At 45.1% G+C, this 21,399-nt stretch overlaps 2 protein-coding genes across 3 annotated transcripts in view; one reads left to right on the forward strand and one right to left on the reverse strand.

Annotated features, from left to right (window-relative positions):
• The window catches only part of gabbr1a (gamma-aminobutyric acid (GABA) B receptor, 1a), a 59,650-nt gene extending 42,758 nt beyond the window's left edge, over window positions 1-16,892 (forward strand). For both annotated transcript variants that reach the window (XM_069537242.1, XM_069537243.1), the window contains exons 16-24: window positions 2,454-2,604; window positions 5,462-5,594; window positions 7,709-7,825; window positions 9,189-9,299; window positions 10,080-10,173; window positions 11,204-11,331; window positions 13,197-13,325; window positions 14,168-14,311; window positions 15,563-16,892. In XM_069537242.1, coding sequence (XP_069393343.1) covers window positions 2,454-2,604; window positions 5,462-5,594; window positions 7,709-7,825; window positions 9,189-9,299; window positions 10,080-10,173; window positions 11,204-11,331; window positions 13,197-13,325; window positions 14,168-14,311; window positions 15,563-15,847 — 1,292 coding nt within the window. In that variant the 3' untranslated portion in view covers window positions 15,848-16,892. The remainder of the gene's footprint in view (window positions 1-2,453; window positions 2,605-5,461; window positions 5,595-7,708; window positions 7,826-9,188; window positions 9,300-10,079; window positions 10,174-11,203; window positions 11,332-13,196; window positions 13,326-14,167; window positions 14,312-15,562) is intronic.
• A 2,702-nt stretch (window positions 16,893-19,594) lies between these two features.
• On the reverse strand, window positions 19,595-21,399 carry tnfa (tumor necrosis factor a (TNF superfamily, member 2)). Its single transcript, XM_020104959.2, has 4 exons — window positions 20,961-21,399; window positions 20,803-20,857; window positions 20,639-20,698; window positions 19,595-20,409 (listed from the first exon to the last, which is right to left on the reverse strand). The coding sequence occupies exons 1-4, from the start codon at window positions 21,144-21,146 to the stop codon at window positions 19,940-19,942; spliced, it is 771 nt and encodes a 256-aa protein (XP_019960518.2). The 5' UTR covers window positions 21,147-21,399; the 3' UTR covers window positions 19,595-19,939.

Here is a 21,399-nt window from a genome sequence, read left to right on the forward strand (position 1 = left end):
GACGTCTGGCTCTGGTGAACAGGTGTAATTATTTAATATTTTTTAGAATCACATTCGGGTTAAGGAGATTGAAGCAAACAGAAAAACAAGGAAGGAACGAGGAGCGATGAACCGTCTGTATTTGTGTTTTTTGAGTCTTTGCATTCGAGGTCACATTCACCCACTCACACACACACATTCATACAGCGCTTCTGTATCGCACCGCCACACAACTCGGCACAGTATTCAATCTGGGGTCAGAATCTTGTCCAAGGACACTTCAGACTGCAGACTGGAGGTGTCTGGGATCGAACCACCGGCCCTCCGCTCAGTGGACAACCCTGAGCCACAGCTGCCTGAGAGATAAAGACAGGAGACCAGAGTACAAGAGGAATAAGTCAAAAGAACTATACAATAAAATGAAATTTATAAATATATATCAGAAAAAGATAATGTACAATTAGATGTACATATTGTTCCTCAATGTTGTGTGAGTGAACATCTCTCATCATGTCCATGAGGGGGACAGCGTCTGTCTCTGACCTTGTTGAGGAGCTGCTGCAGAGGAAAAGTCTGCCAGAGGGTCTCGAACATTTTTTAATTCCAGAAATGGAAGGGGGGAGGGGGGTGGGGGTGTGATTGTCTCCTCTCCCATTGCCTGTAGAGTTGTTTTGCTCTTCTGTTTGTCTTCACCTCCTGCGTCATGTTCAACGTCACAGACGTCTCTCACACCACCGTCTGCCAAATTATCACATTCGCCCAGGTGTCTGTGCCGATCTGAGCCGCAGCCGATTACAACCTGTGTCTGCCGCAGAGTGTCGCTCGAATGAATCCTCGCTCGAATGAGTCCTCGCTCGAATGAATCCTCGCTGCAGACAAAAGCCAGATGTTTTGACCTGTTGAAAAAAAAGGGTCTTGTGTCCTGGGTGAGACCCTCCTCTCACACAATGTCAGCTGGGATTGGTTCAGCCCCTTTGTGTCCCTCAGAGGAAAGAGAATGGATGGATGCAGGATGTCTTGACCTGAAGCATGAGAGGAAAGGAGGGAGGACACAGGGACAGAGAGAGCATGAAGAGAAATCTTTATCTTTACTTCTGGCATCTGATAAAATCCTGTGTGATTCTGTGAACGAGCTCTGAGGTTTAATGTGTCAACATATTGCGTGACTCGTGTGAACGTGCGCCTCGGTGACTCCGTCGTCATGAAAAGTTACGAGGACTCATGGTTCCCACTCAGCAGCAGTAATTGGTGCTTTAATAATTAGATGCTGATTGCGTATATTCATCATTATTCCGTTTATCACGGAGAGAGATTCGCTGAGGTCGTTCTGGGGGAAACGTGCGTGAGACCAGAAGCTCTTTGGTTCGGCGCCAGCTGCGCCCAGGATGCATCTGGGTGGAGAAAATGAAACAGCGGCTCTCCGTTCATTACCACCATTGAGATGCCCTTGAGCAAAGCACTTAAACCCCAACTGCTCCAGTGAAGCTGCTCAGTAGCCGGCAGGTAGCACAGTGTGTGAGCGTGTTGAACAGGTTGTTCCTCAAAAAGACTCAGCCACTTGTTCCTGGTTAAATAAAAATAAGCTCACGGGCCGAGGAAGAGAAGAAATAGAATCAATTTGCTTGAAAACGACTGAAGTAATTGTTTAATTTTCTTCATCAACTAATGGTTGCAGCTCCAGAAGAACTGGATCTACTGATGATAACAGTGATTTTAAAAGTAAAACTTGAATTTACTTTTTAAAAGTTCAAGCTGTTGGCACGCAGTACATTTATATACTTCTGCCAACGGCCTTATCTCGCAATGTCAAAGAAGACGATAACAGAATTCATGGATCTGCACCAAAGTGTATTACTGTGATCGGCTGATAAACCCCCCCCCCCATGAAACCATGTTTCAGTCTGTTAGATCCACAGATTTATTTTGGATCTGCACCAACTCATAGATATCAGTCCTGTAAACAGATATTGTGACGCCTCCACTCGGATTATTCTCAGATAAAGTGATTAAGGCTCAGTGGTCAAAGGTCACAGTGATTTAAAAACAAACGTGTGCAGAAATATATACACGGAAACTACACCGGCCGACGGAGGCAGTATTTCCAAGATCAGTGAATCATTCTCGGGGAAATCTGTGAAGATAGTTTGACCTGTGTAGTCAACAGAACACTGTAGTTGAACTTGTGAAGTGAGTCCAGGTCGTCTCTGGACCAGGGGCCTGATAACTCTCACTGCAAGAGCTGGTGGATACATTGACGGGAGCAGCTTTACGACCCCCAGACGGCTTTTAAAAGTCTAATCCTCCCCTAACAGGGAAAACCAATTATTTGGATTTCTAAGTAAAAGTGATTTAATCTTCTCCCGTGAATGGAACAAGATGTGGGCTGCGTCCTGGGAATTGTAATTGGGATCATGCAGAGGTAGATGGCAGCAGAGGCATTTTCACTCCTCATGTTTCTGTCTGTGTGTTTTCAGGCGATGGACCTCCGGCCGATCGGACCGTGGTGATTGAAGAGTACAGGTTCTTGTCTCAGAAGCTGTTTGCGGCCGTGTCCGTCTTCGCCGGCCTCGGGATCCTGCTCGGCATCGTCTGTCTCACCTTCAACATCTACAACGGAAACGTCCGGTAACTTCACTAAAGGAGAATAAAAAAAGAACTGGGCCCAAACTCAAAAAAGCCTCAAATTTGACGTGCACTCTTTTATTCAGCTGCAAAAATCAATCGAGTGCTCGACAGGAAATTAAATATTTTATGACTTGAAGTAAAAATGTCAAATATTTTAGATTTCTTGCTTCAGAGAAATAAGAATGAGCTGTTTTTTATAGTAAGTTTTTTATCTTCTGCTCTGTTGAATAAACTTAAGAACAACATTTGACACAACCAGAAATTTGTAATTGTATTTTTCTGATGTTTTATACATCAAACAATTAACATGCTCAGATTAATCAGCAGTTAATTGTAGCTCTAATATTCATTACTAACATATTTCAACCTGACTTCTTCTCTCTGCATCTCTGTCTGTAACCGTAACCCTTGAGGCTTTAGTGGAATCATTTTGAAAATAAAGAGGAAGGTCAGTTTTTAAAGTTTTCAACATAACGATAATAGAATGAGGTCGTTCTGTGTGGAGTTTGTCCGAAGACACGTAGGTTAGGTTCACCGGAGACTCTACATTTCCAGTAGGAGTGAGTGGTGTTGTGTCTTTGTGTGTCTTTGTGTGTCTTTGTGTGTTGGGTGTGCTCCGCCTCCTGGAATTGGCTCCATCCAGCCAACGACCCACGAAGCGGTATAGAGATCATGATGGATGTGAGAGGGGAGGAAAAGAAACGTTCACGTTTAATGCAGTGACGAAGCTGAACGCTGCTTCTACCAGTTTAGTTTTACTTCCTGTCTGTAACGGAGCAGCTGGTTTCATTGTCACTGCCCGAGAATATAAATCCCCCCTCTAAATTTGTGTCTTTTGATTTTCCAGCGTAATGCATGTCTGTGAACCGAGCGCAGCGCATCTCTGATGTCTTCTTCACGTCGTAGCTTCGTGTTTGACCTGGTGAAATAAACGAGCTTATCATTTTGTGCAGAAAGCTGGAGAGGTGCGTTCCTCTGTGGATCTCAGACCTCCTCCGGCTCTGATTGTATTTCAAACACAATTGCGCCGAGGGCTCCTCTCAGCAGCTGGAACACCGAGTCGGTTCGAATCTAATCACATTTATTCATCCGGCTATTTCTCCTTCAAAACAAGTTTGCTAGCAGCTGCCTCGTTATGAGCTCAATGCACAAACATGCAGCTCGCTGACGCTCTAAATATCGGCTGTTGTTTTAGTCTTGTTGCAGAATGAAACGTTGAATTTTGGTCCCTCGTGTTTCAGAAAACGTTTTCCTGACGAGTGAATGTTCTCAAGCACCAGTGTCAAGTCGTCTTCAGCAGTTTAGAGCACGACGTCCATTGTTTGATTGACGGCTCGTGCCGTTCAACGGGTGCAGGTCTCAGGTTTAGGTGGGCGTGTTTAAAAAAGACAGGATGGTGCTGGTTAAAACCTTCGGCCCCGATTCGACATGTGAAGTCAGCGTGGGTTCGTCTCTTGTTCCAGAGCTGGAGGATGACAGAAACCCTCCTACATCAGTTTGATTGACAGGTTTCACATCAGCCCAAACATCAGATTTTGTTCCGATATTGAGATTGTGGCCTTTTTTTGCTTTTATTTTATAGAGACAGGTCACATCGCGAGAGAGCGAGTCGGAAACTGTAGAAGGAGGAAAAAGGATAAATTGTAGAAAGAAGCAGAAACAAAAGCTCCCGCAGCAGAACGAACGTCACACGTTCAGGGCGTGCAGCGACGTTTAAGATTTTTCAGAGGTCGAAGTGGAGCAGTGTGCACGTATGTATACGCTCATGCGTGTTTGTTTGCATATTGTGTGTCTGCTGTGCAGTAAATAAGTAATGTGGCCTCAGGGCAACACGAGGGCACGTCAACGGGATGAAACCAGCCAACACACACCTCCTCCTGCAGCCGGAGGAGCCGAGCTCTCTGTGCCAGGTTGTTGTGGCTCGGTGCAGATTAAACCAAACAAATGAAGCTGAACCCTGAAGAATTTAGATTTTGTGTTTATAAACCACGTAACCAGGCCATTGTTTCGTATCTTTTTTTTAGCAGCACGTTGCTTATATGAACAATCAGTGCAAGGACAAAATCACATTTGAGAAATTATGTGTTTTTTTATATAAAAACCACAAATATGCTCAACAAGGCATTTTGAAAGTAGAAAATGTAAATACAGGTGGAACGCGTGGAGATATAAATGTAAAACTGACTTACGCAATAATAAGCTATTAGAAATAGAAAAGCAACTATTTACCAGATTGAGTTTTTAATCTCACCTGGTACCTCGGTGTTGTACAGTTTAACACCTGCAGGTTCGATTCCGACCCGTCCTTCTGCTGCTTGACCTCTAAAAAACACAAATATAACAAGAAATATAGAATTTGAATTAAGAAAAAAACATTTTACAGGTGTTTCGTATGTTTTATATTTTAATTTGTTGATCAGATTATATGAACGCAGATACCAATATGTCTTTAAGTTTTTGCCGTCCAGGATATTTTAGGTAATAAAGACGAATTCAGGACATTTACAACATTTAGCTGACGCTTTGATCCAAAGCGACTTCGAATGAGTGCATTCATCATCTCTGAGCAGCCATTCAGGGTTCAGCAACTTGCCCAAGGTCACTTCAGCGCGGGCTGGGATTCAAGCCAGCAACCCTCTGGTTTGGGGGACGCCTGCTCTCCCCCTCGGCCTGTGTCAACAATGATTACGTTACTGACGAAGACAGCGGCGTCCGTGTTCTGCACCAGAGTTAGAAAATACGGCCAAACCGTCTGAACCAGTGAATCTAAAACCAGCGACCGACGAGGTTTCTCAGACGACAACAAGCAGAAAAGTGTTTTTCTAACCGTTTGTCTTTTTGTCTCGTTGTGTTTCAGTTACATCCAGAACTCTCAGCCCTACCTCAACAACATGACAGCGGTGGGCTGCATGATGGCGCTGGCCGCAGTCTTCCCTCTGGGCATCGACGGCCACCACGTCCACAGATCCCAGTTCCCCGTCGTCTGCCAGGTAACCGGAGGAACACGTTTCATGCCGATGCTCAAGCAGCAGCTTTTTAAAAAAAAAAAGTCTGGATTGAAATCAAAAAGTCGACTTTTCTATCTTGAGGCGTTTGAGTTCTCGCTCGCTGTGAATCTTCCAGATCTTTTGCTGCTGCTACATTTGATGGACATTTCACTTCCAGGCTGGCGGGAACATTTCTGGAAAACGTCTGGAGCAACTGAGTCGGACGTTTGCGTCCCTGAAAAAGTTCAGTGCACGTCTCCGCTGTTCTGCTTTTCGTTAAAACATTTATTTAGTTTCCCTTTGAACGGAGAGCGTGACGTCCTCCTGTCCAAAAGTTTAGCATTCACGTCATCAGAACATCATGTCCACGTCTCTCAAGTGAAAAAACATTGACTCGGTGTTGGATTTGCGTTGCTGCCGGAACCTTGCAGTTATTTTTTTTTTTTTACGCTTCGCGGCTGCAGCTGTCTCTTTCACTAACGTCCTCCCTGCTGTGACATTGTGTCCCCACTTTGAGCAAACACACATCTGGGAGTTGTGACGCTCCGCAGAGCTGCGATGTGGCCCCTGGCAGGAGGACGCGGGCAAATCAAGTCCGCGGCCGTTTTAAGGACTTTGATCACGCACACTTAGTGGATGATCAAAGTTTAAACACCGACATGATTCATCGAGCGCGTGGACGTGTTTCGGAGTTTTGTGCCGTGGGTTTTCCGGGTGCTGCGGTAGCAGAGGAAGGGAACCTGACAGTAATGAGGAGTGGGAGTGCTTCTCTGTCAGCCATGTTGAATCTCTGTGTTGTGGAGGCGATGGGGAGATTTCCATTTCTGTCGTTTCTCTGCTCTTTGTCCCTGTCCACTTATTCTCTCTCAGGCTTTGTTCTGTCTCTCGCTCTATCCTGGATATTTTTCATTATTCTCTCCATCTCCTCAAACTTATCAAAACTCATCTCCAAGCTAGGCCTGCTCTCCCCCTCTCTCCCTCTCTCCCGCTCTCTCTCTCTCTCTCTCTATCAATCCGTCCATCTATTGTTTCCTCTTCTCACCTCTTATGTCTTCTCCTCTTTTCTGTCACATTTCAATCTCCCCCCTTCTCTATATTCGTCTCTTCAAACCTTCATAATTTTTCTGTTCTCATGTCCACCTCTCAGACCCTGTCCTCTTTTTCACATACTGTCTCCTCTCCTCTTCCTCTCATCCTCCTCCTCCTCCTCTCCTCCTCCTCCTCCTCCTCTCCTCCTCCTCTCCTCCTCCTCCTCCTCCTCCTCCTCCTCCTCGTGTGACTAAGACAGAAATGGACGCAGCATGTTTCTATTTCTCTGCCTCAATGAAACTCTTAGGTTTTTCCCCGTGTGTCTCTTATTCTCCACTGGAGGAAACATTTTATATCAATAAAAACTTTCCCTCGAGCTCAAATCAATAACTGTAATTAGCTGCAAGTGATACATGGTTCGTGGGTGTTTGTGCCCTGGGTTTCGCTTCTCAGGCTGCGTGTTGGTGGAGGTTGTCAAAATGAAAAAGTACTCCCAACTCCTCTGTATGGTTTCTGGATAAAGTAAAAAATAATGTAATGTGTATTTTTTTTTTTTTTTTTTTTATCTATGTACAAGTGATATTTTCTTTTTTGTTTAAATACTTTTTGATTTAAAATAACGGAAAGAAAACAGACGTGCTTGTAACAGAGACAAATATCACACGATCAGTTCCAGACTGGGTTCCTTCTTTTTTATTTGAATTTCAAATTTTATTCTTTTATTTAAATTATAACAAATGCCATAACCAGTAGAAAATACAGGTTATATGATGAGATGTAATGATAATTTCATTTTCAGTATTAATCAACATGTGTAATAAAACAGTCTGTAGCTCACAGGAGGAGCTGCACTTTAAAAAAAAAGATTTTAGTAAACGTGTGTTATCATCTGACTGTTTGACATAATGTCACAAACTATGAAGTGAACACAGACCCTGGATCAGAGGGAACATGTTTTTAATTACCAGAAAGTTTATTGATGATTATTCAGCCTTTAATTTGTTGACCTCATTGTGACACCCCCCCCCCCCCCTCTCCTCTTCTATCATTTCATCTTTTTCATCTGATTCCTTTCCTCTCTCCTTCAGTTCCGCCTGTGGCTCCTCGGCCTCGGCTTCAGCCTGGCGTACGGCAGCATGTTCACCAAGATCTGGTGGGTCCACACCCTGTTCACAAAGAAGGAGGAGAAGAAGGAGAAGAAGAAGGTAAGGAGGGCGCGAGCGAGGGAGGGAGCGAGGGAGGGAGGGAGCGAGGGATAAGCCTCTCAGCGGTCTCAGGAGGGTAGAGAAGGAAGAGGGAGGTCAGGCTGTGCAGCGCGTGTGGCACTGGCTGATAAAAAATAAATAAAGTTAGAAACTTCCAAGTTTCTATAGTAACAGAAGCTTCTCAGCGGCCGGGTCGTGGCGAGGGAGCAGGGATGAAGGTTCTGGACACACACTGACATAGATACCCTACTTTAACACACGCACATGCTAAGCACGTGTTCCCACACACATGCCTTGAAACGTGCAGATTCTGGACGCACAAAACCAACGTCATTTATTTGCCTGCTGGTGTGTGTGAGAGAGGGAGATTGTGTGTTTGTGTGTGTTTGTGTGTTGTGTGTGTGTGTGTGTGTGTGTGTGTGTGTGTGTGTGTGTGTGTGTGTGTGTGTGTGTGTGTGTGTGTGTGTGTGTGTGGCTCCTCTTGAAGATAGTGTGTCCTGGAGCCAGGCTGCGCGGTGAGCTGTGGGAATGTCTAAGACCTAATCAGAAGAATGAGAGATTAAGCCATTTATGGAATATTTCTGAATATGGATGAGTGTTGAAGTTCTCTGCACAAATCCCACCTCGAGGGGGGGGGGGGTTTATTATTTGAGCCTCAGCACAACGAATCGCGTTGACTTCCATCTCTCCTCGTGTCCACAGCAGGGCAATTTACTCAGTGCCAGTATTCCCCCCCCCCACCACCCCAAAAAAAAAAACCGCTCACAGATTTTCTCTATTCAAATAATTTTTAATGCAACTCAAGTGAAGAGGCGCCCAGTTACACGTTTTCATCCTGGTTTTATTTCCCAGTCGAATCGTTGTACGCTTGAATAGCTGTTACTATGTTGGAGGCGGCGGGAGTTAGCCAGCGTGGTCGAGTAACGTGAGAAGGACCGGGGGGGGGGGGGGGGGGGGGGGGCTCATTTTTATTGCTTGTTTTCTGTTACGGGTGAACGGCTTCCATTAACGCTTTAGTTAAGAATAATGGAGTTGATATCAGTCGCTTTGCATTTGTATAAATGATGTTTTCAGGTGGCAGCATGAATATAGACACACACACACACACACACACACATGCCAACTCCCGCTGCTCCTAAAATACACTTGTACACACACACACACACTCAGATGAGACACGTTGAAAAAGACGATTCGTGCCCGGTCATCCAGAAATCACAAGGACGCCTGTCGGATTGTTTGTCCTGGTTGTTTGTCTTTGTTTGCAGACTGGCTTCGTGGTGCCCTTGGATAGTAATGACTGTTTTATGTGTGTTTTCTCCTTTTCTTGTGTTTTTGTGTGTCTCTGCTCAAACTCGCACAGCAACACTTGGAGCCATGGAAACTCTACGCAACAGTTGGAGTGCTGCTGGCCATCGACTTCCTGTCACTCATGATTTGGCAGATTGTGGATCCTCTGCACATTACGGTCGAGGTAGAGTACGAGAGACGGATGAGATAATTTGTGTGTCATCACCCATTTGCACCGAGCGTGCAGCCGCCGTCATCAGTCAGCAGCACAGTAATGAGACTCCGAGCCTCGTCTGTAGAAATGTTCCTTCATTTTGATTCATCTTACACTTACAATCTCAAACAAGGATAAATATCGTGTCACTTCACGAGGAACAGATGAGGAGCAACACTATAACCGTGACATTTATGGCTGGAAGAGTTATATTTGTTTGTCTGCTAATGTTTGACTGAACCCTCGGCGCTGTTTACGGCACCCTGTGGCACTCGTGTAATAAACAAACATTTCCTTTAATTAAACATTCGTCAAAACAGCCGAGCAAAACCTGTTAAATGAACTTCCTGCCTCGTGAAACCCTTCAGATATCCACTCAAACCTGCATCAGCCTCATTATTAACGTTCAGTTTAAACCCACGGTGCAGAGAACACAGGTTCATCAAACAATCTTTTAGCTCGTTGTGTTGTTTCTCTCTCTACAGTCGCACCTAATTATTGTAAATATCCGTATGTCACATTTATTATCTGATATATTAATATTAATTCACTCGTCTGTCTCTCCGTCTCGTGGGAAGGATCTTTTTACCCGGGGGGGATCAATGCTTACGCTTACTCTGCACGTTTTCCTCGCTCTCCAGTGTGACGCTCGTCCTCTCATCCTCTCTTCTTATCCCCCCCCCCCCTCTCTCTTTTTCTCCCTCGCTCCGTCCCTCGACCTCTCTCTCCGTCTCTACGCCATGTGAGTAGAAGTTCACGAAGGAGGCCCCTAAAGAAGATCTGGATGTCCTGATTCAGCCCTTGCTGGAGCACTGCAGCTCGGAGAAGATGAACACATGGCTCGGTATCTAAAGTCTCTTCTCTTCTTTCTTTGTTTTACCCTCGTTTGTCTCAATCTGTCGCTTTTTAAACTCTTCGCCGTTCTCTGGTTTTGGATGTCTTTGTCACACACTTGGACATATGCACACACACACACACACACATGTCTCCGACATTCACTCTGAATTAAAGCACCTCCCTCATCCCCCGTCGCACCCTTACACTTGATTCTTCTTTTTTTTTGTCGGCCCACGCAGTCCCCCTCTCTCTCTCTCTCTCTCTCTCTCTCTCTCTCCTGCTGTCTTTCTTAGCGTGGCAGCTCTCATGAAAGTATAATGGTGCTGAAATTCAAATAATGTGGGTCACAAACTGGGCCACTGCCCCGTAGCATTTCCTGTCCCAGAGAAGAGAAGATGGAGCTTTAATGTGGTGCAAAGAAACAGTGGCCGGTCTGAAGGAGAGTCGGACTCACTCCGTCACACAGCTTCTCTCAGCTCTCTTATCTTTTTCTCTCAGCGTCTTTCTACACATTCAACCTTTGTGCTTGATAACAGGAACATTTTAGTTTTTTTTTTATACCTGAACCCGGTCACGTGTTCTGCAATAGATTATAGCTTTGTTAACCCAAGTTAAAGATTAACTTCAGATTTCTGCATTTAATTAAAGTTTCATTCAAGCGTAACTGTGGACAAACCCCAGTTTTCTGTTTAGTGTTCGACCTGATGATGTCATTACAGGATAAAGTTATGTATCATCACAGTATCACTCTGTCACACTCTCGGGATGTAAACCTCTCTGCTACAAGAGGAAACCTCGGGGGACTGCCACAGTGGGTGAGGCTCATTGCGTGGGAGCCGTGAATGACTGCACCAGGTTTCAGGCCAACACACATAATAGTAGTTGAGATATTTGAACACACACTAATATCCTGTTTTGAACCGCTTCCATTTTCTTACTTTATGTCTTTAACGACTTCCTCGGCTGCACTACACCTGTCTCACCTCCGCCTCTCGCTCCTTCACCTTTGCTCTCTCTCTCTCTCTGTTTCCCCTCAGGTGTGGTTTACGGCTACAAGGGTCTGCTGCTGCTGCTCGGTATATTTCTGGCTTACGAGACCAAGTCCGTCTCCACGGAGAAGATCAACGACCACCGTGCCGTGGGGATGGCTATTTACAACGTGGCTGTGAGTGAAAAGAAGGAAACGACACCATCAGGCCCGAACTCCGCTTCCTGGGTGTTTCTGTCTGCATCCGGCTGAATAACATTAAATTAGCAATAAGTGAGCTTTTTATCGCCCCACAGCAAAGAATGACCGTCATATATCTGCGGGGGTCAATCATCGGCAGCGCCCTCGTGATTTCGGCGTCTCACAGCTGCGAAGGCGTAAAAGAGCCTCGTTCTCGAAGGGGGAACCGGTTGCACTCGCTGCCCGTCGTTTCCGAAAGTTAATGGAGTTCACAGATAACTCAACGCTCCTTTTTAATGCCTCTGCTCGGTATTTTTTTTCTTATTCGAGTAGATAAACCGCCTTAAGGTTCGCTCATTTCACATCAATCCTCCGAACTCCCAACAAGAAGACGTCAGCTGAGGGCACCGCAGGAATACAAATGGAAACTTTCCCCTCTCAGAGAAACAACCTCTGGGATCCGAACATCCCAGATCGATGATCTAGTCCAGAACAGTAGGAACTCGTGCGGTGATTGGCGGGAACAACGCGAGACGCAGAAACGGGCGTGTTTATAAAATATTCAAGTTTTTTCACAAGCACGAGTTTTAATCTCGAGGTTTAATTCTTTTAAAGGCAGATCTCTGGTGATAAACCCGCCGGTGAACAGTGTATGAATCATAAATCCTGTGCTGCAGCGATAGCAACGGTCGTATCTCAGGTCTCTTTTGTAAAAATGAAAACTCGTTCTCAGCCAAAGCTTCCTGCTGGAATACATGTGAACTCAAATCAATAAAATACTCAGAGATTGCATCAGGAACTTTTTATATTTTTCTTTAGGTCTGCAGAAGCTCCCGGTCCTTCAGTGTAAACGTGGACATGTGTGCACCGTGTGGGCTGTGCAGCTTCTCTGTGTGTTGTGTGCACAGATCTTTGTCTCTGGGAATATGTTAAAAACATATCTGGGTGCTTTGCGGCCCTCGGTCATAAACATTCCTCGGTGGCTGCTGAGGGCGAGTGAACCATCTTAAACGGAGGCACCTTGGATGCACTTTGGGCACTTTAGACAAATGCTCGCTGCCACTTCCTGACGCTCTTGACACCGGGAAGCTTTGAAATTGATGTGAAACGTCTGGTGTAAAAGTGGATTCTGTCTCTTTAACTGCCGGAGGAGTTTTTCTGTTTCCATCAAAGGCGAGCAAACATTTTTTTTGTCCCTTTTCGTTTTAAAAAAAATAAATAAACCCATCCTCGCTGTGATCCCCATGAATAAATAAAAGCGGAGGCGTCCTAACACTTATCAACTCTTACTTTGTGGATATCTAATTAATAACTGGATTGATCTCGTCTCCTCCATCGAGGACGGACGAGATCATTGATCTATCATTCATGGGGATTTGTGACAGCTTTAAAAGTGGCTTGCAGCTCATTTCATCACACGGTTCTCTCATAACGTGAGACGAGTCCAACGTTATTAGTTCACGTTGCGATAAACTCATTTTAGTTTTATGACGGTGTCAATAGTTAATGGTGTCTGTAAAGGGACCTCCTTCCTTCCTGCTAAGCTGCGAGCTCCAGGCTCTGATGAGATGACAATGTGGTGATTGTCAGCGCGTCGCCGTCGCTTCAGTCATGACTTTTTAATGCTGTTGTCACACGGGAGCCCTCCCCGGAGTCACAAACAGAGGCCTGATGCTTTTATGGATGTGATGTTCTTCCCCTCTCCTTCTCTTCTTCATCCTCCACCTTCTCTCCTCGAACACCGCTCTCTGCCTCCTGCTTTCTCTTTATTTAAATCTCACCTTTACCTTTCTCCTGTTCCTTTGTTTGCACCTCTCTTTCTGTCTCCCCCCTCTCTCCCCCCCCTCTCTCTCTCCCTGCAGGTGTTGTGCCTGATCACGGCTCCGGTGACTATGATCCTGTCTTCGCAGCAGGACGCCTCCTTTGCCTTTGCCTCTCTGGCAGTCGTCTTCTCTGCCTACATCACGCTGGTGGTGCTTTTTGTGCCCAAGGTGCTCATGACTGATTCTTTTTAAGTAACTGCTGCGCACACTGACAATTGCACTCCAAAGGTCAAACGTGCCAGTCTCAGTGTCTTCAGGAGGAGATTTTAAAAAATGTCTGGAGGTTTTCAAAGTCACCTGAACACACGTCGAGAGCTGCACCACATTGGAATTGCTGCGATATTTGATGACTTAAATATCTTTAAACGTGTTTGAATAGGTTTTTGATAGAGATAATTATATATTAATTAAACAATTGTTTTAATAAAATAGTTTGAAGTTTAATATTACTATTTATCCGATCGATATCTCAGTCGAACAGACAACATCACTATGATAGCAGATATGAAAACTTTTATTTTACAGACTAAGCAGGAAAGATGTGCATGAAAATATGTTTTATTCTTGTATTTGTGTTTTCTTTTTATTTATAGTTATTAATAAGAAAGAGTTTATGGTTAAACTATTAAACATCAATCCTCAATATTTATTTGTCATCAGGGTTTAATCTTTGTCATCATTGCCATTTTCAAAATCTGGGTTTCTGATTTAGTTTCCTCCGTTGTCTAAGTTTGAGTTTAGAGCTCTATAAATGAAATGTGTTGTTGTTTTTAGTACACGTCTGGGAGCAGTAGCAATGATTTGTTTGTGATAAATGGACGAGGAGCTCTCTGCACCAAAGAAGTTGCTAAAATAAGAAAAATAAAACACTTTAGATAAACTTGGCTGAAAGGGCTGCGAACATTTAAGCTGTGCTCTCATTAGAGGTTCTCTGCATTATTCATTCGGTGCTGTGCCCTCTCCGGACTGACTTTGTTCTTTATTGACTTCCTGCTCCCGTGGCGTTCCAGATGCGGCGTCTCATCACCCGCGGCGAGTGGCAGTCGGAGCAACAGGACACGCTGAAGACCGGCTCGTCGACAAACAACAACGACGAGGAGAAATCCAGGCAGCTGGAGCGAGAGAACAGGGAGCTGCAGAAGATCATCCAGGAGGTGAAGACATTACACACACATTTACCATTTTATTATTATTCATAATCTGCATCCACACGTTTCCATATCTTTAACATTTTGTCCTGGAGACGGACGCCTTGTAATATTCAATGTACAGGATGTGAAGTAGTTCTTTCTTGAAATACAGCGATCGTGTTTTCAGTGGATGAGAGAAACCCGACAGTTCCCACAACGAGCTTTTAATAAATCATCAAAATGCATTTTAATGCTGACTCATTGATTAATTGACGGCGTGCGACCTTCTTTGCACTGTTGAGTATTTTACATTCAGAGCAGGATTGTCTAGTAGTAATATTGACGCATCACGTGAGGAACGTGCTGATACTCATCGTAATCATTGAGTTCAAGACTCCGTCTGTAGTCGACTTCACGAAGCTGGAAGCTGAACGGACGACGTGAGGATTTATCTATTGTGGAATCGTACTGAAGTCCAGGAATTCATGGAACCACATTCATTCATTCATTTCATTCTGTTGCAAGATTTCGAATCAGCGGGATTTACAATAAACAACACTTTTTATATTTACAGTTATATTTACTCCTTATTGCTGCTTTTTATATTTTACTTCCTTATCTGTGTGATATAAAAGCTTCTATAGTACTTAAACATTAATTGAGCATTAATCAAAACCTTTAAGTGAATTTCTACACGTGTGAAAATCTGCTTCCAACTAAATTAGGTGCATTCTGTAAAATTTTTGAATTACTTCTTATAAACGTGAAGTGGGGGTGGAAGAGTTCGGTGTTTCAGTAACCAGATATAGAAATCGAAAGTACCACCGAATTTACATATTCCATATATTACCCAACAGTCCCTTGATGAAACCACATTTAAATTTCCCCTTAGATCCAGATTTGGATCTTCACCAATTTGAATCCCACACACGCAAAAATATCATTCCCCTAAAGGTCACCGATTTATTTACTGATCGAGATCTCAGATAAAATCGGGGGAAATATTGAAACAGGCTTCGAGCTCGAGGTAAAAAAAAGAATGTGACCATTTTTAAAAAACAGTGAAAAACAGTGTTCATAGTGTTTGTAAGTTTCCATATGAGAAGAATGCTTCTGCTGCTTCTGATCCCTGGTGCAAACATACAAGTAGTATAAAATTACACAACATATCAAGTACTTGAAAACATAGTACACAGTCAAAACATTGAGGTTTCGTATCTGAATCCTGTTTGATAAAGAGAAGTTAAAGTCGCTCTTCCCTCGTTGTGTTTTCAGAAAGAGGAGCGGGTCTCGGCGCTCCGCAACCAGCTGGCTGAGCGACAGGCTCTCCGCAACCGCCGCCGACCGTCCACGGGCCAGAACCAGAACCACAACGCTCCGCCACCCTCCTCCCAGCCGGACCCCAAGTCCCTGCTTCCCCCGCCCGGCTACCCCAACCCCACCACGGACAATCACTCGCTCCCGCCCTCCTTCTCCAACTCGTCCAACCTCTACCCGGCGGACAGCAAGATGAGCCGCAACCACTGTCACAACAGCCAGATCCCGCTGCTGTACAAGTAGGCGAGGCACGGGGTGGAGGGGGGTGAGGGGGTGAGGGGGTGAGGGTAGTGACACAGTGCACACAGGGGACACAAAACACATGGAGACACTGTGACCATCACATGTTTTGTTGACGTGAGCACGGCGGTGCGGGGACACAGGGGCGCTTCACACCCGGCTGCCTCGGGGGGGAGGGAGGGGAGGGGAGGGTGGGGTCACACAGGTAACACCCGTCCTCACGCTTTTCATCTCACCGTGTTCGACTCAGCATCGAGGCACTCGTGACGGGTCGACGCGGCGGCGGCGAGCACACGTCCCGGCCCGCAGCGCTCGAGGTCCTTCGCAGAGGTGGCGTGAACGGATGGATCTCCTCGAGGAGATCTCTGGAGGATCTGATAAAAGGAAACATTTGTGTTTGTGTCTTTGCGATATCGTCTCCATCGTTTGTCTTTTCAAGTTTGTGGACTAGAGAAGCACACGCAGTAGTGGTTTATATATCGTTCCGTAATACCTGATGCGTTTTTTTTCGTCACGGAGTCGTCGTTCCAATGATTTGTTTACTTTTTCCCGGATGAGTTGTGCAAACTGAGATTCACAAAAGGGACGAAGCAATGTACAGTTTTACTTTCTCCGATGTTTCCTCCGAACGACGGCTGAGCTCGACTGTGACCAGTGATGATGTGGATTATTAAACAGCCATAACTTAGAAGGGCCAAGGAGCTCAGCATGTTTAGATGTTTGTTGTCTGGACGGTGTGTTCGAGTACAGCGTCGCATCTCAAACACTGAGTCCTCTGCTGATGTTTGAATGTCAGAGGAGAAAATGATCCGAGCTCGCTGATGGATAAGAACAATTTTGATAGTTTTGCCAATTGGAAATAATGTTTGTATTTTTCGAGGTTTGTGTCGTATCTCCTTAGCGGTGAAGCACCGTCGTAGTCATCCAATAACTCCATCGTAGACTAGAGCAGATAAACATCTCCCGGCCTCAGCTGCAGCGACTGCGGCTGCAGCTGATCGTTATCTTTCGGTGGTAAAAACTGAGATAACTGAAAAAAAAATAAAAATACAAATCTACCAAACCCAGCTCGGCAGAAAGACAGTTTCTACTTCTTCTGCCTCCAGAGAAGAAAAGAGGCTTCTACGATGGCTGTTTCTGAACAGATTCAGAGAAAGCACAGATTTTATACATGTGAAGTTTTTTATTTAAACAAAGAAAAGAAAAGGATGTGGTTTTATGTTTTCCCTTAACGGACAATCTGGACGGATGCTCTTTTATTTTCTACTTTTGGTTTCTCATCTTGCCTCTGAACTGTACGTGTGTCAAAGTGGGATATAAGTGACGTGACGCACTGTGTTTATTCAGCAGTTAATCCCGATATTCTATATTTCATTCATGAGCTATTTCCAGATTTTTAAAGCAATGGTACCTGAACAGCTTCAGTTCAAACAACACTTTGTGGAAGGATTTTAAAATATACAGTATATACTTCAGTGTGCACTTTAAGCAAAAACAAGCTACTCACGCTGTCAATGGAAAACATTGCAGCTCAGGGTATTCGGAGCGGGACAGTCATCACTGAACGAAATGGGGCGTATTTATTAACTGTGCAGTTCATGGATCACATAGTGTAACATATGAATGCAGAGATAAACTAGGAAATGTTCTATTATATTGCACATATATGAAAATATACTTGGATTTTGGGATATTTGTATTCACTATATCTAAGATCTTAAATGTTAATATATTTCAGAGTATGTGTATGCAAATATATGGATAGAGTAAATAAAGTAATTGTTTTTTTTCCAAATGGTATTTTTTGCTTTTTCAGCAGCGGGAAAAAAAAGTAGATCGAGGAAAAGAAATAGAAGGTCGCTCAGAGAACAGGCCTCCACGGAGGCTGACGCCCGATCTCGCCGTGAGATGCACCTGTTCTTCCAGATGTGCTGCAAAAATTGAACGTGTGCTTTCTCGGGTCTTCCCCCCGCCACGCCACAACATTTAATATCAAGCAAACAGAAGACGATGAAAACACTAGAATGTCACCGCGCCACCACGTCCCCTTCAATTAAAACAAGCCGCACCAAATCTGCAAATTCCAAATTTCAGTGCGGACACATTTAGGGAAGTTATATCAACGATGATATATCAACGATGATATATCAACGATGATGTATCAACGATGATAGGAGTTCCCTAAATGTGTCTGAGTTCAGAGATTAATTCTCTGAGAAATGTAAAAAAAACTAAACATCCTATCCCGAGCAGTTAGTCCAGATCCACACCAAAATTTCCGGATTTCCTTTCTGACCCATGTCTCTTTCTTCCACCAAGTTTCACTTCACGTCTCGTAAACCTGCCGTCAAACAAATAGACAAAGAGGAGAAAACACACCTCTGCTGGGTAACGCCCGATCTCGCCATGTAACAGAAACGGAAAGTAAATTCCAGGATCCACCCATTTATCCGGATCTTCTGCAAAAGTCGAATGTGTAATCTCTTGGCTCGTGCAAACAAACTGCAATGAAAATACCAGAGTGTCGCTCGGTAGCGCCCGTAGCTCCGCCGAGGCCCAACAGCCCCGTAGTTGCAGCAGACTCAGAGTTATCAGTCTCATGCACGTGTCCGGTTCTTTGGGAGATTGGTGAAAACGTGTGAAAACACCTCATTTCAACACCGGATGTTCTCCTCTGTCGAGTTCAGGCTAAAAACATGAAGTCGTTTTGAGCCGAGTTTGAATGTCGGGGCTGACGGACACTTGTGTGACACCAGAGGAGCAGCATGGAGGCCTGTCATGCCCCCCCCCCCCCCCCCCCCCCCCAGCTTCCTAATTATCACAACTAAAGTCTCAACATCCTGTGGCTTGGTTTTTTTTTTGAATACATCCTCCACTAGATGTCACCAGTTAATGTTACTCCTGTTGACCTTCATGCAGTTTTAACTTTTTGATACATATTTATCGCCGGAGCTCGATCATTGTCACCAGTTCGAGCCGTGGGAAGAAGTGGGAAGTCGTTTGCGACACGACATCCAGCTGCTGAGGCCGGTGGGAACCTCGTTACACAGACAATAAGTGGAAGTTTGTAGATAGATGAAACAAAAGTTGACTAATTGCTCCAGAGTCAATGTGATATTTTGGATGATGACAATGTCACAAAACCAGCTGTGGTGCAGTCCCATGACCCCACAACACAGACACACACACAGACACACACACACACAGACAGACACATAGACACAGACACACACACTGGACCTGGTCTATTATTTGGCAAAGTCATTATGAAATTCCTCCACAGCAGCAAATACTTCCTTTGTTGGATCAGACAAGACAAGGGGAATTTCCTACTTTTTTTTTGGGTGAGTCTTGCAGAGCGCTGCGTCAGGTGGAGGCCCACAGAAGCCTCAGCCCAGAGCGGGTTTTCCCCACCAACACCCCCACCCCACCCTTGCACAATCACACACACACACACACTCACACACACACACACACACACACACACTCACACTCATATGCACCCTGCAACCTCCTCCCTCCTCTGCACCGCCAACCACTTTCCCTGTGTTACCACATACTTCATCTTCAGTCGGCTGGAAAGAGACATGACATGGGAGTGTGTGTGTGTGTGTGTGCTAGTGTGTGTGTGCTAGTGTGTGTGTGTGTGTGTTTGTGTGTGTGTGAGCTCTTTGCCAACTGAGCTGCAACTTATTTTCTTCGGTATTTCAGCTATGAAATTAGTTCACATTCAATGTAGTGACACAAAAGTATTTTTTAACAAATTTAATTAAACAAAAAACATATAAATATAATAGTTACCACCTCACCCCACCATTTTAAATATAAATAAATATAAATAAATACATATTAGATATTATTGTCAGGTACTTAACCCTCATAATCCTTGAACCCTAACTCTGCAGTGACGCTGCTGTGTCATCATCTGCTCCAGCACAGGAACTCCGGGCTACTACAATCTCAGGTCAACATAAATAACTTAGAAATAAGGTTTCAAACTGTTACAGTTCATAGGGATTTAAGTTTTGTCTCAATTGAGATTTCAACATTTCACCATGAAGATGAATAGTAATAAATTAAATCTGGTTTAAAGTCTCAAAGTGCAAAGACACCGAAGAAAGTCTTGCCGCTCTCTGTCTCCAGCTCCGAGAGCATGTTGGTCTCCGTCCACAGCTTGTCCCCTTCGTTCAGCTGGAACACTGCGCCCAGGTAGATGGCATTGTACCAGCCCTGTCCGTCTCTGTAGGCGTCCTCCTGACTCTTCTGGCACGCCGACCTCACCGCGCTCATCAGGGACACTTGGGTGCCCAGGGACTCCGTGAAGAGCCATACCCTGTGGCTGATGGACGTGAGGTGTTTTTCCGCTGCCTCCTTGCCGTCGTCGGTATCGTCGCTGCTGCAGGAGACTCTGAACGACGCCTGGCTGTAGACGAAGTAGAGGCCGCTTCGTGGGATGATGATGTGGTTGTCCACCAGTTCGAAGCCGCCCTGAGTGAATGCTAGGCCTTCGTCGTTCTTCCACACCAGCTTGTTTTCGGAAGTCTCCTCGTCTTCCTCGTCTCTACCTGGAAAGAGAAGAAGAGGTGTCTGAGTTCTGAGTTCTTCTCTCCCGGGGGTTTAAAGCGAAAAATTAAGTGGTAGTGCAACAACTTCCTCATCCGTGCCCCAGGCTAACACACTTCTAGGAGGAAGCAACAAATATCACACAAGTGGAAGACAAGAGGCTGAAAGGCTCTTTTGAAAGCCGAGAAACTGAGCCCATTGTTTGCTGAGAACCAAGTCAAGGTGACTCACCTTCTAAATGGATGGCCGCCTTGGCTCTGCTGCTGATTTGCCTCAGTGTGTTGTGGGGTTCTGATGAGAGGAGGACACTAGTGAGTTTGTGTCAAGAATCCCACACAAGACTTAAATGAATACCCGGAGATGGTTTTTAAACAAGCAGCCGTGCATGTAATCACCTGTTTTCTCAGCGGAGTCCTTCTGGCTCAGGGCCGCTGTTTGGCCTGATTGCGTCTGCAAGGAGGGCAAACTGATCAGAGGTGCAAACTCAGACATTCAACTTTGCTGGAGTTTTTAAATATTTCTTATCACATTCAGAAAGAGTGCTTCTCCTTACCATCATCTCAGATTTGTTCGTGTACCAAGAAAACGCCAGGACGCCTCCTAAACAAAGGGCCACGATGAAAAGGCCCCCCAGCACCTTACACATCCAGTCGGTGGACGACTTCTTCTCCACCAGAACCACCCTGCTCTCCTCCAGACCCGACTCCACGTCACCTGGTGCACTTGTGTATTTCACCATGCTCACAGTCAGCTGCCTTGAAAATGTAAAAAGTCAACACTTGGCTGGATGCTTTGTCTCCAGGTGCCTGCTGAGCTGCAGCTGTGTGGTGATGCTATTGCTGTTCTGTCAGAGTGAACCGGAGCTTGTAGTATTTATGCTGCGGCAGCCGCTTCAGCAGAAGGGAAACTCCAGTGATGTCACAGGGTAAGTGGAGTCAGCAGCAGCAGCAGTGAGCTGGGGAGAAACGAGCCGGGAGGGAAAGAGAAGTCAC

Source organism: Paralichthys olivaceus, chromosome 13 (genome assembly GCF_024713975.1).
Source record: "Paralichthys olivaceus isolate ysfri-2021 chromosome 13, ASM2471397v2, whole genome shotgun sequence".
Taxonomy (NCBI): Eukaryota; Metazoa; Chordata; class Actinopteri; order Pleuronectiformes; family Paralichthyidae; genus Paralichthys; species Paralichthys olivaceus.